This window comes from Diuraphis noxia, unplaced genomic scaffold (genome assembly GCF_037042655.1).
Source record: "Diuraphis noxia isolate RWA-SAM2 unplaced genomic scaffold, SU_Dnox_SAM2 contig0002, whole genome shotgun sequence".
Lineage (NCBI taxonomy): Eukaryota > Metazoa > Arthropoda > Insecta > Hemiptera > Aphididae > Diuraphis > Diuraphis noxia.
Window position 1 is genome coordinate 5,231,640 of NW_028301712.1, and position 18,637 is coordinate 5,250,276.

At 28.6% G+C, this 18,637-nt stretch overlaps 3 protein-coding genes across 6 annotated transcripts in view; all 3 read left to right on the plus strand.

The window, feature by feature from the left end:
- The window catches only part of LOC107167827 (neurobeachin-like protein 1), a 121,219-nt gene that overhangs the window by 78,695 nt on the left and 23,887 nt on the right, over window positions 1-18,637 (plus strand). The window lies entirely within an intron of this gene.
- On the plus strand, window positions 4,448-7,290 carry LOC107168019 (uncharacterized). Its single transcript, XM_089219221.1, has 2 exons — window positions 4,448-4,629; window positions 6,354-7,290. The coding sequence occupies exons 1-2, from the start codon at window positions 4,615-4,617 to the stop codon at window positions 7,128-7,130; spliced, it is 792 nt and encodes a 263-aa protein (XP_089075347.1). The 5' UTR covers window positions 4,448-4,614; the 3' UTR covers window positions 7,131-7,290.
- On the plus strand, window positions 11,565-12,818 carry LOC107167997 (uncharacterized). The gene is made up of 2 exons (XM_015517248.2): window positions 11,565-11,721; window positions 12,023-12,818. Exons 1-2 carry the CDS (start codon window positions 11,566-11,568, stop codon window positions 12,566-12,568), a joined length of 702 nt encoding a protein of 233 aa, XP_015372734.2. The 5' UTR covers window position 11,565; the 3' UTR covers window positions 12,569-12,818.

Here is an 18,637-nt window from a genome sequence, read left to right on the forward strand (position 1 = left end):
TAAATCGATTCTAATTGTCTGTAATGTAAAATAAGAAAATAATTTTGTGTAGGTACAGTGCATTTGCATTAAAAAAAAAAAAAAAATACTGCTGATATTTAATTTTTTATATTATGTGTTAGTTGACCACTCAAACGTATAATGTCTATATATCCTATAAATATTAACATTAAATATATCAATATTATTAAATAAACGTATAATATGTCAAATGTATACATACATTTTTTTTTAATGGATTAACCAAAATATACAATAACGAGGAGATCCACTTTTTAAGATGTGCTCTGCAATAATTGTGTGCATAATATTATACACGTGTTCTATTTATCAAAAAATAAATGATATATATTATACATTAAATATGTAGGTATGTGAGCAAAATTAATGTTGCACGACATAATATAAGTAAGTTTTAATTCGAGGTACCTACGTAAAAAATATTAAAATGATAAATTCCATGAAAGCCGGTTTTATTTTTAATACATTTCTGTATATTATAAAATATGCATCATCGGGTCATCAGAACTGTATTTAATTACAGGTGACTCGAATTAAAACGAAAGTAACCGCTATGAAATAAAATGTTACATATCAAAAAAGGATTTTATTTTACAGTCGTTACCTTTTTAACCCGAGTTGGCTATTGTTAAATAAAATCTTATTATATTATGTAACATTTTATTTTATAATATTATATATTTCTAACATAAAAACAAGTAAAGTTTTCATCCACTTAAACAATATTTTATTAATAATAATAATTTTCCATAACTAGAATATCCACGCAAGTGTAACATGAAAATATGTAAAACATTATAGGCGTTCTTATTAGGTATATTATGATATTATAGTATTATTCATAGTTAGGTACATAATATTAGTTTATAAATATAATTTATTATTATTTTTAAAAGACGTGTTGCCCGATGTAGGTATTTATATTAAATTAATTTAATTGCGGTCAAAATAAATTTATTTATTTAGTATAGATATATTTATTAGTATTGGAATTAACAGTAAAATATCATTGTGAGCATATAATTAGTACATTTATGTATAAAATATGTTCCATTAATATGAAATATTATGGACGTAGAGAAGAAAACAATGAAATTAAAGTAAAAAATATATGATGAGTTGAATTATATCACTCTGTGTCTAAAATTATTAAAATATAATATTAAAACTAAAAGACATTGTGGGATTTTAAATTACTAATTATTCAAAATTAAATAAAATTTACCTACCTACTATACGAGTATGTTTACGTTTAATATTAAATGAATAAAAAAAAAAATTGTCTTAGACAGAAAACCTACAACTTAATTTCTGATTCATAGTTATTTTTTAACAGATTATACTATGAACATAATTTTAAAGTACCTAAGTACATACTTTTATTCTAAAATAAACTAAGAGCTGTGGTCTTCAATCACAATAAAGAACGTAGGTGTAGTATCTGTACCTAAATTTAGTGCATCCTCCTTATTAAGTCTTACACTTTTCGGAATTCATAACTCATGTGATACTCAAATAAACTATGTATAAATTAGTTTGCAGTGAATTATATTTTCAATAATTGAGTATTACAAATTTACAAATTACAACCATGTATAATTTGTTTTGAGTTTTTGATATTTAAATCGTCTACAAAAAAATGGTTCACTTATAAATATATAAGTGAACCATTTTTATAAAGTATAATATACTTTATATTATGATTCTTGACTTTTATATTTTTTTTTTTTTTTTTTATTTTTACAAGTAATATACAATCTGTATCATTAATACATAATACAATAAGAATATATGCTAAGAGTAAATATGACAGGAAAATAATTTGATGAAAGGAGCCACCCATTGATGACACTTTCTGTGAATTCTTAATTATTTACTAATTTTTTTTTTTTTTTTTTTTTTTATATATTATTATTATAACTATAACAAATCACGACACCACTTGCGCTTTAGGCGTCTTGGGGGATTACCTGGTATAGTAGCGGAGGCCAATTTTTTAATAAGTGGATTCGCATGAGTGCTTAGATGGTTGTAGAATCTTTTATAGAAACATTTGGATTCCTCTGCTATTGTTTTTAGTTTTAGGTCTGAATGAAGGGAAAAATTTGAGACGTAGGGAGGTGCATTTGTTAGTTTCCTTAGGGCAATGTTTTGGAATGCTTGAATTTTGTTAACGTTTGTTTTTTTTGCACTACCCCATAACTGCAGACCGTACGTCCACATTGGTTTGAGTAGACTTTTATATATAAGAAGTTTGGTGGACGTGGAGGTATATTTATTATTGCATAATACCGTTTTTAACATGCGTAGGCGATTATTTAGAGCTAGTCTTTTGGTTCTTATGTGGTGGGCCCAAGTAAGTCTTTGATCAAGTGTTAGACCAAGGTATTTAACAGTAGGAGAGGTAGGAATGGGTGTGCCATATAGAGAAACATTTGGACACGGAGCCTGTCTGAGGGTGAAGGTAGTGTGGATAGATTTACTTTGATTAACTTTGAAACGCCATATGGTAAACCAGTTTTCCATGTAGGTAAGATGATTTTGTAGATTTGAAGAGGCAATTAGGGGATCGTTGTTGATAGAAATTATCGCTTTGTCATCTGCATAGTCGGCTACTGACGTAAAAGGAGTGGTTGGTTGGTCTGAAGCATAAATGTTGTACAGGATAGGGGATAATATGCCACCTTGTGGAACACCAGCGTTTATAACTGCTATATCCGAGAAGGCAGAACCGTAGCGAATTTGAAAATGACGTTCTATGAGGTACGATTTTATAATTAGATAGTAAGCAGGTGGAAGGAATTTTTTAAGCTTATACAGTAGGCCATCATGCCAGACTCTGTCAAATGCTTGAGAGATGTCTAAGAACACACACGTACAATATAATTTTTGTTCCAGTGCATAGGAAATAGCGTCAACTAATCTGTGCACTTGGTGTATAGTCGAATGAGAAGCACGAAATCCGAATTGGGTATCAGGTAGTACATTATTTTCAATAATAATGGGTAGTATACGTTTTAGAATTAACCTTTCAAGTATTTTAGCAAAGAATGGTAAGAGACTAATTGGACGATAGGATGATGGAAGATCAGGAGGTTTATTTGGTTTAGGGACTAATATTATAGTTGAAAATTTCCAGAGAAGTGGAAAATATGAAAGTCTAAGAATTGCATTGTATATGTGTGAGATGTGGACGATGGCTCTTTTTGGGAGACTTCTAGCTACTTCAGCAGTTATAAGATCGAAGCCAGGTGATTTATTCAGAGAGCTTTTTTGAATGGTATATTTAATATCGCTTGGAGTGAATGGTTTGACTGGTAAAGAGACGGGAAGTGGAGAATTAAGAAACTCATCGACCTTATTCAAATGCGCATCATCACTTATATTAGAGTGTGGCTGAAATGTGTTAAATAGATGAAGCTTAAAAAGATCAGCCTTTTCGGTGTCCGAGCACGCTAAACTGCCATCAGATTTTTTGATTGGGAGATTTGGTGCTTTATAACGTAATATTTGTTTTGTTGTTTTCCAAAGAGTACCTTCCTTTGGAGAAAGATTAGATAGATGGTTTTGCAAGGCTGTAGATTTAAATTTGACAAGAATTTTTTTCAGGGAATTGGATAAATGGTTATAATTTTGACGGTGGGAAGGAAGACGAGTGCGTTGATAGAGGGCTCTGGCTCTTCGCTTTTCAGAAATTTTTGTACGTATATACATCGGAAGCGAGTCTAGGATAGAAGGGGGTGGATTTGTGTTTGTAGCCGACCAGGCAGCACTTTGAATGATATTAGTTAGATTATTTATCGCTAAATCTATGTCTTCGGGTGTTTTTAGTTTAATATTTAATTGAATTTCTGCATTTACAAAATCGTGAAATTGATGGAGATTTGTAAATTTATTAAAAAGTTGTGGTGTTTCTTTTTTAGTAGGAGTTGTATTAAGGGTTAGAAGAACAGAGGAGTGATCTGAATTCAAATCAAGGATATTTTTAGTGGTGCAATATAAATTATTTGGGATTTTGGACACAAAGATATCTAATATATCTGGATTTTTTGAGGAGGAGGATGGCCAATACGTTGGTCCCGGTGGAGCTAGTACTTTAAATCCTTTAGTGTTTATAAAATTATATAATGTAAGACCACGCGGATTATTCACACGGCAGCCCCAAGACTGATGTTTTGCATTGTAGTCGCCGCCTATAAGACTTTTATATTTGCATAAAATGTTTAATCACAATAATAAAAACTATTTTATAACATTATACAGCATGATTAATTAAAAATAGTTTTGTTTGTGTCAATATTCGTGTATACCTAATATTCAATGCGACGATTAAGTTCCACATGACGCCGGGTATTTACGAAATTAAAACTAGAACAGTAGAACGTTTGAAAATCGGAATGATATGTCACTTCAGTCTAGACAGTTGGTGATTTTAGACTCATTAACGTGAGAAGCGATTAATAGTTTATATCAGCTGTTTCTACTTAAAGGGCCGTATTTCGCTTTCAGTATTTAGTTTTTTTATACTTCTTGTTCCGGCTATAGGGTCAGTCGAAACATAACTGTAGTGGTTTGACTATTACAAAAATCATCATGATGTGGTTCAAAGTAAGTACATAATTATTATTATTATCATCATTATTATAACTATGCGTAAAATAAAAATATAATTTTATTTTGACTGTGTTTTAATATTTTGGTTTTTGGGAATATCATTAACTTAATTAAAAAATATTGGATAATATTCGATAATCTTGCTGTGAACAGAAAATAATAATACATTTAATTATGATCAGTTCTTGTTTCTATAGATGATATTTTTTTTAAATTATATGAAAATAACTAAAAGTATTTAATATAAAATTGTTATTTTTCAAATAAATATTCAATAGCATCAACATTTGTTTTTAAAGCGCTCAAAAAAACTAATGTGTTTATGTATTAAACTTTTTTTTAAATTCTTATAAAGGCAAATAATAGTAATCTTTTATTACATTTTCAATGTTAAGGTATTAAAACAAAATAGTATGTATTTTTACTTACAAAATTATTTTCAGATTGACGTTAAAAAACAGATTTTGTAAAAGTGTTTCTACAGCTATAAAAAAGGTTTCACCAAGATTCTGATACTTTTAAATAATTGTCAAATTAAAAATTTAGGGGAAAACCTTGTATTATATTTCAAAATATTTTGATTAAAAAAAAATTCTCGTCGACTTTTAAAAAAAAAAATAACTTAAATTTTAAATGCTTATTAATTTAGAATTAATCTGAACTCCTTAAATACTTGAAAGATGTAATTGAGTATACAAAGTAATAATTTTAGTAAATTTGGAGTAGCACGTCATTACAAATAGATCAAAAAGAATCAAAATATTTTAAAAGTTATATCATAATATCTAGACAATTTTAATAAAATTATTATTTAAAATGTTCAATATCAACAGCATGATATTATTATCAGTCTTTTAATTTTTATTCATTTTTTCAATTATTTTATAGACATTTTTTGACCCTAAATACCGACCAAATTCATTTTTGTTGTCAAAAACCTTGCTCCAAAATTTGATAACACTATCACGTATCAATACGACACAAAAAAACCATTTTAAAACCAATATCAGCTCCGAATCATTAAATTAAAAACATTTATCATTAACCTAACTAAACTGATTCCTGTACTTTTTGAAATAATCGGAAAAACAAAACTGGATTTATTACCTACGACAAGTTTTTGGCAAAAACAAATTTCTTTTTCTTGCTTAAAACTAAATAACCACATACTTAATAATATTAAGTTAATATTGTTGGTACCTACTTTATAGTTTCATCAAATATTTGTTTAAGCTTTTTCCATACATGATATAATTTTTAAACTATTTGGGCATTTTGGAAGCTTTTTATAGACATTTTAAGCCGTAAAATGTTTAATATTTTTTCGATTTACATGTTGTTACAATTTGTGGTATATAAAGTTAAAAAATTAATTTACGTCATGAAACTACGTAAATTATTTTGTAATTGAAAATTCACAAAATTTTTAATTTGTATACCTACGCTTAAAAATATCATACGAGATTTTTGTTAAGATTTTCTTTCTTTATTTTATAATGATATCAACATTATGTAATAGACTATTAATAATTGTATATAATAGCTACCTACTTAAACGAAAAATTTAGATTTTTCAAAATCTAAAAAAAAATGTTATTACATTTTTCATTAAATTATATTAAATTTCTATAAAAACGATTTGATTTTATTCCAATTGAAATAAAATATCATGTATGATAAATTTTTTATACATACATTTATTTATATTATTTTTTTAGGCTATCGTGTTAATATCAGCTATTGCAGTGTGTTTCATACGCGCTGAAAATATATCACTGAAAAAACGAATTTTCAAATGCAAACCCACCCCGTTTAAAAAACATCATTCTATATTCGAGAGTATTATTCCATCAATTGTGGTCTCTCCGGTCGATTCTGCTGATGTTCCCGGCGAGTATAACGTCCCCGCTGGAGTAACTACACTTAGTACAGATCCGGTCCCGGCTCCTACCGTAGTACCCGCGGAACCGCAACAAGAAGAGCAGAACCCACCGCCGCAAGAAGTTCAGTATCCACCACAACCGGAAGTCCAACACCCCGTGCAGCAGCATGAGGTACAGACCCTCGCTGCGCCACAACAGGAAGTGCAGAATCCGCCAGAGCAACGACCGCTGTATCCACCGCAACACGAGGGCCAGCAACACTATATAGAACAAAACCCATCATTTTCAAACGATGGACCATATTATCTACCACAAAGCCAGGGGATGTATTATTCGCCGCCAATCTACCAGGGTTTTGCTACCAACAGCGTCCCATATAACTACCCCGTCTATGGACAAAACGTGCTGCGATCGATGCAATCTCTCGACGGCCAAACGTATCCACTTCAACAACGTCCGTACAGAGTAAATATGTTTATTAGAAAACCTGTCCAGTACTACAATAACGGTCCACTCGTGTACGATCAGTACACTGTTCCACAATATAACTATGTACCACAAGCGCCAAGAACAGCTCAAGCCCTCACTGGAGGAAAGGCGAAATCGACTTGATTGCACTCTACGCTTGCATTACGTCCATTTTCATATTTATCATTATTATTGTTAAAATATTTATTGTAGCTTTAAGTATTATTTTATGCCATGACAGTAAATAATAATGCATGATGTGTTTCAATTATGACCGGGACAATACATTTATTCATTTATTCTACTTGTGGTACTTTATTTATAAAAAAAATACATATTTATTTGTATGATGCACATACAACTGTACCAAATGAATCAGTTTTCATGAGCCGAAATGATTTTTTTGAAATATTAAAGATAAGAATTTAATGTATGTATATTATCTACATACTTTGCTAAATTGATTGTGGGCAAGGTCTAATAAAGATCATTTTTTCGATAAACTCATAAATAATTACAATAGTGTAAAAAATATATAACATATTATACTCGTCAGGCCAATTTTTTTTTTTTGGTTAGTTGGTTTTTTTTAAAAATATTTATTAAAATTTACAAACATACCCACCATCGTGTTGATAGGTATATCACATATATTAATTGAGGGTAGATATATTTATGATTAAAATATATTTTAGTAGATATTAAAACTAAAAACTAAGTCTTAGACTCTAATTCTCAACATACATACGATGTATTATAATACATAAACATTTTTTCGTAAAATAAATTGTAATTTTAATGTTATTAAAAGAGCATTTAGCGTAACAAACAAACTACAGACCTCATTTGTTTTTGGTAAGAGTATAAATATTTGATGGGCTTATTATGTTATACTTACATTGTAAAATCAATTAAAATAATGTTCGTTGAAACAAATAATAGGTCTTCACTCTTCAGTTTATGATTGTCTTAAGTTGTTATTAGAATACTAAATCTAAAAAAAGATAAACTGTATAATGTTTAAACACTCATGACAGCCGTTTTGCTGCATGTTCTAAGTTCCTAGTCATATACCTTAATATACCTTAATCATTATAGGTAGGTCACTGTAAATTGTCTTTAATAGATGTATTAAATTAAATTTAATGATATATCATTGAATAGAAAAAACAATTCTTAGTGAAGACAACCTATATATTATTACTAAATGGATATTTTCTTATACAATATTTATAATAAATTTATTGTAATTAGTAACTGAATTTAAAAAGATTTTTGCCGAAAACAAGTCTCAAATATTATTATATAGCAATTATTGTAATGTTATTTCTTATAACATTACTATCAGTTGACCTTTTAAGTCAATATCAATACCAACGAACCGTACAACGATGTAAATAGGTTCGTGATGTACATTAGCTTAAAATGAATCTGAATAATTTGAAAATAAGTACATAGTAAAGAAAAATATTTCTCTCTAGAATTACAATATATTGAGCTGAAACGAAATAACTTAAATTGTTATTTTACTTTTTTTTTATTATTATTATTTTTATAATTTTACTATTAAATAATATTTAATTTTGTTGAAATTCGAACTTCAAATATCAATAGAATTTAAATGTCTAAAATTTTTTATCATATTATTAGGTTTCTATACAAACAACTTAAAAATAACTTATTAATATTAAATGTTCGAGCCTACTATTAAAATAAAAAATATTATACACTTTTAACTACAAAATAGTTTCTATATATTTGTAATTTGATGATTTCGGTCAAAATTAGAAAATCAAAAACTTATAGGTAAAATTAACTTATTATGTTTATTATTACTTTTAAATTATTGTATGAGAGCAGCATGTTATGAGTACGAAAAATCTTTTTAAAATTATGGCATGAGGAAAATCAAAAAAAAAAAATCAAAATATTTGGTACAACATTTATACAATTATTGATTTTTGAATCATTTAAATGAAATAAAACAAAAAAATTTGATTTTTTTATAGACTTGATAAGCGTAAAAATACGCGGTTTTCTATTTATTTTTAGAATTACTGAAAATTTTGCTTTTAACCATCCTTAAGTATCAAATAGATCAAATTTGGCACCAGAAACCATTTCGAAGATAAAAAATTGTTTCTTCTATACACAATCTATACAGATACATACAAAAAATAAAACAAAATAAACATTGTAAAAACAAATATATCAATTGCTCTGTTAACAATTTAAATCAAAATATAATAGTTTTGTCTCAAAATATGGTGTGTGTTTTTTTTAAATATTTCGATCTACTACGATATTTCAACCATAGACTAAATGTTAAAGACAATAAATGTAACACTGATGAGGGATTTACTTTTAATAACACACAGAAAAACAGTGAAAAAAAATGCATAGATCGTTTTATTGTTTGTTGTAAAGGATATTTTAATATTTTTGGAGTTGTTGAAATATACTGTTTTTAATTTTCTAAAACGCAGTAATAACAACAGTTGTTACTTATTAATTATTATTATCAGCTATTTAAAATTAATAACTATTCAATAATTATTTGAATTATTTATATGGTATCCATTTATTGTAGAGCTATATACAATATAATTTGTCTATTCATTTATTTAGAATATAAGAATTCTTATAAATGGTCTAGTTACTAGTATATTATCTTTCCTGATTAAAAATACTAATTTTTATATTTTACTTGATAAAAAAAATAGTTTTATCACATAATCTATATTAGTCACGATTATTGATAATGATATACTCGATGTTCATTTTTTTTTATTTGATGCACTGGAGGTATTGTTAAAGCATCCGTATAAAATCCTACTCAACAATTCAAACAACAGAATACTATATTATATAAAGAATGAACGACATTTTATTAACATCCCAAGGTTGATGTATAAATGGACTATCTATGTAAAAACTGGATTTTTCTTAAAAAAAGTCGATTTACACCTTCAAGGTACTTTTTTAAATAGTCAGACTTGTTTTCATTATTAAATTCATCATTTTTATGTATATATATATTTTTTTTTTTGTCAAATTTAAATTGTCTAAAACTCTAAACTAAACATTTCATGAGTGTAGTATTACTGTATTAGTGGTAATATTTCATTTATACTTATGGTAATCAACACGCAGACCACGGACCACGACCCATTACAAATTCTAAAACGTCTAAAAGATTTTTCATAAAAAGTACCTAAATCTTATCGTTATATTATTTCTGAAATATGAGGAAGTCCAATGTATGCCTAGATTCAATGATATAACAATTAATATATACTATAGGTGCATGGTTCAATATAAATTAAATTGGGACAATATACCTATAATTATGATTAGTTGTAATTTTATATATTTGGTATAAGTATTCCCTATTTAAAAATCTAAAAATATATAAACAGTAAACACAGTTTTGTCAGTTGATATTCTAAGTAAACATTTGGAAGAAATTGTATATTTAAAAGGAATGTAAAGATTTTATTTAGTTTGTTGTAATTTAAAAAATATTATTTAAGATTACTTAAAATATTTAAAGTGTATAAGGATCCAGCATGTAATATTATTATATTTATTTTATACAGCCGATGACATTTTCAAATGTAATTGTTTTGACAACAATTAATTCAACCTACTGTATTATTATAGTGTCTAATAATAAAATAAATTACATAAATAGCAATTATAGAATGAAATATACTTAGTTATATAATAAACCATCTTCGCTCTGAATCGTTTTTTGTTTACAATAGTTTAATATATATCGTCGAATTCAGATTTAACGCAATAACCAATATGTCACCTAGAATATAGCTGACTGATGGTACCCATTTTCCCGCCTTCTTTATTTTTTAAGTTTATGTACCAGTAAATATGACTTACGCTGTATAAAATGTACAAAAATGCCGTTAAAAGACAACAAAAATGCGTTTATAGTTAAACCAACTAAAAATTGAAAAATTCGCAAGATATAATTAATATATAATAGATTTAATAAATCTTCTGGTCTCTAAACGGATTTAAAATTTGTTCTAGAATCTGGAGGATCAGAAAAAAAATTTCATTTCATCAACATTCAAAGTATCTTTAACCCTTCTAATCACAATTATTATAATGTTAATTTCTTATTTTAATAGGCACTTGCGCTAATAATGGTTTATAGTTACTTCATTATATAATGATATACCTATAGGTACAGTCATTAGATTGCAACTCACCTGAATGAAAATATCTATTTCTTATTATATGTCATAAATATACTAATATAGCTACATGTATTATATTATATTACCAATTTATTATTCAAATATAACAATTTTTTTTTCTTTTTGGTGAATTTTTAATATATATCAAACACCCACAAGTTAAAAACTTCAAGGTATATTACCCGAATGAAACCATATCGTTTTAAGTTGTTTTTTTTTTTTGTATAAAATCGTAATACTGCATGTTATGAACCTACGCGACACATCTCTGGTCCATACCGGATTCTTATGGATTATGAGATTCACTCAGCATCTTCCATAACAATGATTCAAGGTAGTCTAGATTTAACGTGTACTATATGTATTTTATATTCACCCGTGGGGGTAAACATGACTATATATACTGTGAATACTTAAAGTTTAGCACACGCATTTGCAATCGCATTAAGTCTTTTGCCGTTCACCGAATCGTATCATCTACAAAACACATTCAACCAACAATGCAGGGGCTTAAGGTAAGTGTTTTTCATGAAATTATTATCTGCCTACTTTGTGTTCGTATAGGCTTTGGTCGAACGACAACGAATTCTCCATCGATTATACATATCGTGTTTTTGTGAAGTCTGCGAATATCGTCGTCGAAACGTGTTCAATAATATCTTATCTCTTCACTGTATTTTATCGTCTACGACCTATTTCCTATTGATCTCTCAGGTCTTGTCTAAGACTATACAAACACTGTAGTGGACCGTTCTAGAGACTTTAACGCCTACTGCATTTATGGGTCTCACCACTTCGTTAACTCCGTTGTTTCAGACTGTGGGTTTGCTGTGCGCGACTTTCGCCTGCTTGGCGCACGCCGCTGTGATTGACGAGCCGTCGGCTCCTGCTCAATACGAGTTCAGCTACGCGGTCAACGATCCGACCACTGGTGACCAAAAGGACCAACAGGAAACGAGAAACGGCGATGACGTGAACGGTTACTACCGCACCGTGGACTCGGACGGTTTCCTGCGCACGGTCAAGTACAAGGCCGACGCGGTCAACGGATTCACCGCTGAAGTCGTGCGGGAGCCCGTCAGCGGCGCCACCGCCGCCGTGCCGATCGTCGCAAAGGCCGCCGCCGTGGTCAAGCCGGTCGCCCCCGTCGTGCCGTACGTCGCACCAGTCCCGTACGTCGCACCAGCCCCGTACGTCGCCTCGCCGGCGCCTTACTACTTCGGTTCGTCCGGTTACCCGTATAGCTACCAGCCGTACTCGTACGGTTACCAACAGTACCCGTATGGAGCTGCTTACTCGCCGTACTCGTACAGTCAGTACGCTTACAACGGCCCATACGGCTCACCGATCGTCCGCAAGTAAAACAATAAATGCACGAAAAACGGGTTACCGACACGCGTGTTCATAACACCTGACGTTCGTCCTGCGGAATGTTGTTCGTCCGACGTTTCGCCGGCAACAACGAGTCGAACTTAATATTAATTTCTTCGATATTGTATTTTCTTTTGTCTTAAAATTTGTATCTCTTTATTATTACATTGTACTTACGATAATCTTTGTTATTATGTAAACAAAAGTAATCACATCGATCAATAAATTGTACGTCCAAGTATTTATTTGTTTCTTTCATTCACACACACACACTCACACTAACCTAACGCATTTTAAGTTTTGCATATTTTGCTCGTTATTAGGTACCTATTTACACAATAATAGTTGTTACAAAGCTTTTATTATAGCACCTGTTCAACCACACGAGATTCAATAATCGTTCACTATTATAATGGCTATTACTCCTATATAGCCTCTTGTTTATAATATGTATAAACTTTATACTATAAAGTATAATATTATAATTTATATTATTTTATGTACAAAATCGTAATTATATAATATAGTTTATATTATATTATGTTACTTATAATAGCTAGGTAGTAGGTACCTAATATTATGTGTGAGCATTGCCATATAATTATGCACCTTAAGTTGACCCGTGCGCCTCATCGGGAGTCGATCCTCATTGTGTTTAAATCCAACTTATCGCACATACCTATTCGTTCCATAAAGCCGAACCAATATAAGGTCACGATGTGTGAATATTAAACATTTTCATGTATTTAATAATTATTAATCATCTCATCTAGTATTGTGAAAATGTTTAATTTCAATAACCTATGGTGGATTATTGTGTCAAATACCTACTATAATTTTGAACTAAAATTAAGTATGTCATGACTATTGGTTTTGAAAATAATTGTTGAATATGCAGTGTACAATGTTTTGCCTACTTCTATATGAATACATAATATTATAGATAACTATTTTATTGTACCTATACGATGGTTTAGTGAACACTTATTTTTATGAATTATGATAGTTTAAACTACTTTTACTTTGTTTTGAATCTGTTCTACGACGTTTGATATTATTATATTCATTTTACGAATATTACTTTTTTTTTATCTATCCGAGGATTGGTTTTTAAAAAAATTGTTGACAGTAAATGTCTCCTCTATCTTTCTCTATCATTCGCCATATTTTATCGATTATTTTAATTTATATCTGATATAGCCATATAGGTTAGGTTATCAGGAAAAAACTTAGTTTTATTGATGATTTTAAAAAAGCAATAATGATCTCTAAAATTGTAACATTTTCAATTACAAAAACACATAATAAGAGATAATTTTTTATAAATGATCAAAATTTAAAAAATCTTAATTATAATAATAATAATAAAATACTGTTCATGACTTATAAAAATAAATAGAACTGTTGTGTATAATGTATATACTATACATATATATTACAACTACGCTGGTAGTCTATGAATGAAGTTCAATTTTTATATATATATATATATATATAAGACTCTTAGACTTAAGAAAAATATATAGTGTCCTTCATAACGTCTAACTCTCTACGTCACTACCCTAATCTACAGTTAAGAGTTTATACATTATGAGACACTGTTTATGAATATAATTAACTGGTGTTACTGAAGAAGTATTAGTACAATTTGACTGATTCGTTACACAAAAACCTTAGATGTATTATAATATCAGGGTTAAAAAAACCTCTAAAAGGGATGCAGGGATATTTGTTGATGTTAATCTGAAGAGGTATTACTAGCTGTGTCAAACAACGTCTACTGTTAGTAAAAGTCGAAAGTTTATATTTATTAATTATTAGTTTTAATAGGTTCTAAAAATTTAACATAAAAAACAGTTAATCCATAGTTTAACTTGAATTGCTTAACTTTGCCATGTAATGTAATCCATTATTCGATTTTGACCATCTCATCATTATACGAAACATAACAAACACAAAATGTATTTGACAAGAAGCCAAATATTTGTACTTACAGGTTTTAAAATATATACCCAAATATAGTTCACATTGCATTAGTTTTATCAACCTTGAATATTAATTATAGTTATAAACATTGATCATTGTTTTAAATTTGATAATGTCTCGGCCTGTGATTTAGAAATTTGAAAACATTTTTAAATTAAAATTTTTTTTAACCATCTATTTAAAGATTGTGTAGGTACTTTTTGTTGACTAAAAATACGCTTTATAGAATTAACATAACTATAAATTGTAATTAATTCATTCATTTTAATACTAACTTTACTCACAAATGTTGTAAAATTCTTGTGTATATTTTACATAATATTATCCAAATATAAAATATCGCTGATCAATTTTTTTTAAATTCCAATTAAATCGTATTTTTTTATTAAAGCTAAATAAACCATTTTTTTTTTTTTAAATATAGGTTCAATAATTTCTTAAGTATATTTGGGATTATCATTCCATTCAAGGTTGATTTGGTAGTCAAGTGCAAATGTTTATTTTTTTTTCTTATATTATTATCAACCATTATGTCTTATGATTGAAAATATGACTTGCTAATTTGAGTGAACATTTAATATATTATTAGTGTGAAAACTATTTAATATTTATCTTTTGTTTTTTTGTTTTTCATTAAGCACCTAAAACTATTAAATTCTATTATAAATACTTCAGACCAAAAATTACTATAATAAAAAGTTTAAAAACATAATAACTTTGATGTTCTCTTTTATATTTGTTTTTAAATATAATATTTGTATTTTCATATAACAACCCAAAAACTAACCAAGTTTATGATTTATAAATTTTTGGGAACTCAATTTGTAAATTACTTGTGTAGAGAAAAATTAGCTTTTTGATCACAATGAAACGTTTAATTAAAAATTATAGACGTACAAAATAATATTAAGCTAACGTAAAAGTAGTTGGTGGTCAATATTTGTAATTTATTGCAAAAATAACACCTGACTGGAAAGTTTTTTCATTTTATAAAAATGTCATTATATAATTGAATATATTATTTGGAAATAATAAAATATAAAATGTATGACTGCTCGAACAATTAATTAGGTTCGTAAAATATACAAGTACACCTACCTATACCTACATGGAATTTATTTCAATTATCAAACTTATCCGATTGGCAATTGATCAATTTTTATTTTCATGTACTGCTTCCGGTTGTACGCCGATGCAATTATAACTTTCGATTGACGAACGGGAACTTATTTTCGATTAAGATATCTACAATCTACATAATATATTATTATAATATTACCTATCGTAGTTATTATAGTATAATATTAAATAATGTACCATACTAACTATTTTGTTTTATGTAAATTATTATATTATTATTATTATTTAAATTCACAAGTTATCCCGTTGGAAAAGCGTGATTAATATTGCATATTTACATTAATTGTAATCAAGGGTATCGTTTATATTTTTTAAAAGTTTTTTTTAATAACTAATCGTCTCTGAAAAACCATATTATTCGATATCATATACATTTTCGAATTGGTACTGCTGCAAAACTGCTAGAGCCTAGAATATATACCTAGTTTTCGCAATTAAATAATATTTGTAGTTGTAATTATCGTCTTTTTCAAGAAACTAACTCATAAATTTACATTACCCATATAAAAACATATAGTATTACATAAACAGAGTGTTACACCGTATTAGTCCTCACTCGAATTTATTTAATTTATCCCCATCAAAAACATTTATCATATAACTATTATTTGAATACTTTATAGAAACTAAGGACTTATATTCTTTAAAACACTTAGGTAGTGACGTCATTCGTAAATTAAATCTAAAAATGTTTACCTAGTCTAAACACTCTAAACGGTGAATGCAACAGTTGTATACATATATGTGTGGCGTGGTTGCTGTAATTGAGTGTAATCATTCACATAATAGGGTTGAGTGTAAGTGTGTACACACCACCTGCTGCCACTTGTTCCCGACTAGATTATATAGAGTTTTAAATTTAAAAAAAGCTTCTAACTGCTACAAACTCAACGAAACACCCTGTTTATACATTACGGATACTACTGTGATTAAAGTATTGTATGTTGATTATTATTATATTACGCATGACACGAATCCGTAATTCACACACCGATAGTGGCTGGTATAGGATGTTTAATAAGATAGTTTAGTGGCACCGAAGTGTTTAAAAAATACTATGACATCGTACATTCAGAGGCCCCTCTGGGGCCTGCCCTCACCCTAATTTTTTCACAACCTAACCACAACCAGGCCCCAGTACCTCTTGGTGGGGCCCCCAGCTATAAAATCTACTATGACATATGTAATTGATAAATTAGGTGATCGGCGCCACTGAGATAGTTATATATGGCTGTGTGTCTGTGCCCCCTATATATTTTATATTGTGTATAAGTACGGATATGTTGTTTGGTATTAGTTTAATAAAACCAAATTGGGCGATTTTCCGTAATAAATAATAATTACTATAGTACTATACGGATATGCATGGATGCGACTACTTGCAGCTCGGTTGCTGGATCAAATCTTCTTTAAAAATCACAAAAAAATCAGTCCGGTTATCTATTATGCTTTGGGTTCATGAATAGCCAAACGAATTGCGACATGAGACCATATTGTATGCATTTCGTTAGAATGATGAGCCAAACACATTCAAAGAGACATGTCAACTGACGTACCGTATGTTGGCATACTAAATGATTTCTTCGTATTCGAGTCGAAAATCGCCGTTGATAATTTTATAAAACATGCTCCATATAATATTTATACCGTATACAAATAAATATTTTGGAACAAACCAAAACCTGAATAAATGCACTCGCTTGCGCACTATTCTGCTACAATAATAATAATTAACCGTCTACCTGTAGTGAGTGCCCCGCTAGGATTTACCCATTGCGTTATTTCCCGAAATAATGGAGATATCAAAATTCTGGTTTTGTAATAAGATTCACAGGGATAACAACTACAATTATTTCATATTTTAATGTTTTGGTAAAAAAGTTAAAAAATATATTTTTTTATTTAGTTATTTCCAAAAAAATTCATTATAACCATTTTGTAGAGTTTATTTTTCTGAAAATATTGACGTCTCGACATTTGATTTTCGTTAATTTAATGATTTTTAATTATTTTTGTTTTTTAGGTTCGAGAAAAATTGCGAATTATTTAACACCGTAGTGTTATCAAACATCGCGCGTGTTCGTACGTCCGGCCGAACGATTTCAGTGTGCCTATAGTTATATTCATATTTTATTTCATCAAAACTAAAAAAGATATTAAAAATCAAGAAATTAATGAAAATAAAATTTTGAAACGTCAATATTTTCAGAAAAATAAACTCTAAAAAATGGCTATCTTTAATTTTTTTGGAAATAATTAAATAAAAAAATATATTTTTTAAAATTTTTACCAAAACATTAAAATAAATGAAAAATGAGACAATTGTATTTCTTATCCCTGTGAGTCTTACAACAAAACCAGAATTTTGATATGACCATTATTTTGGAAGATATCGCAATGGGTAAATCCTCACGGGACATTCTGTATATCATATACCGATTTACAGTTTTATATAAGTACATATATTTTTGCGGTTACTCCATATACCTATTGTTGTTGTTGTTGTTTTTTTTTTTTTGTAGATATCTATTAGATAAGTACCCACTTTTATTTTCTACTGTTTCCACTGAAAATGGAAACTTTTTGCGCAATATTATAATTCGTTTCATATATACTTGCAAATAGTCAGGTCTATATATGACTTAATATATTTGTAAGCATTACCATGTTTAAAAAGCGTTAAGTTTGAACAATACAGGTAACAGTTGAGCTCTGCGATTACAGTGATTATAAGTATATATTTTGTACTCAATGTCCACCGAACACGGAACAAAACATCGTTCCGGTCGGTTCAGCCTTTTTCGAGTTATCCATATACGAATAATCTATCTTCTTGAATTATAAATATATATATATATATATATATTTTGTATCGTACTATAGCCAGACGATTTCTGTGCTGATCGTGTTGGCACGGTTTTGAAAAAAATCGGG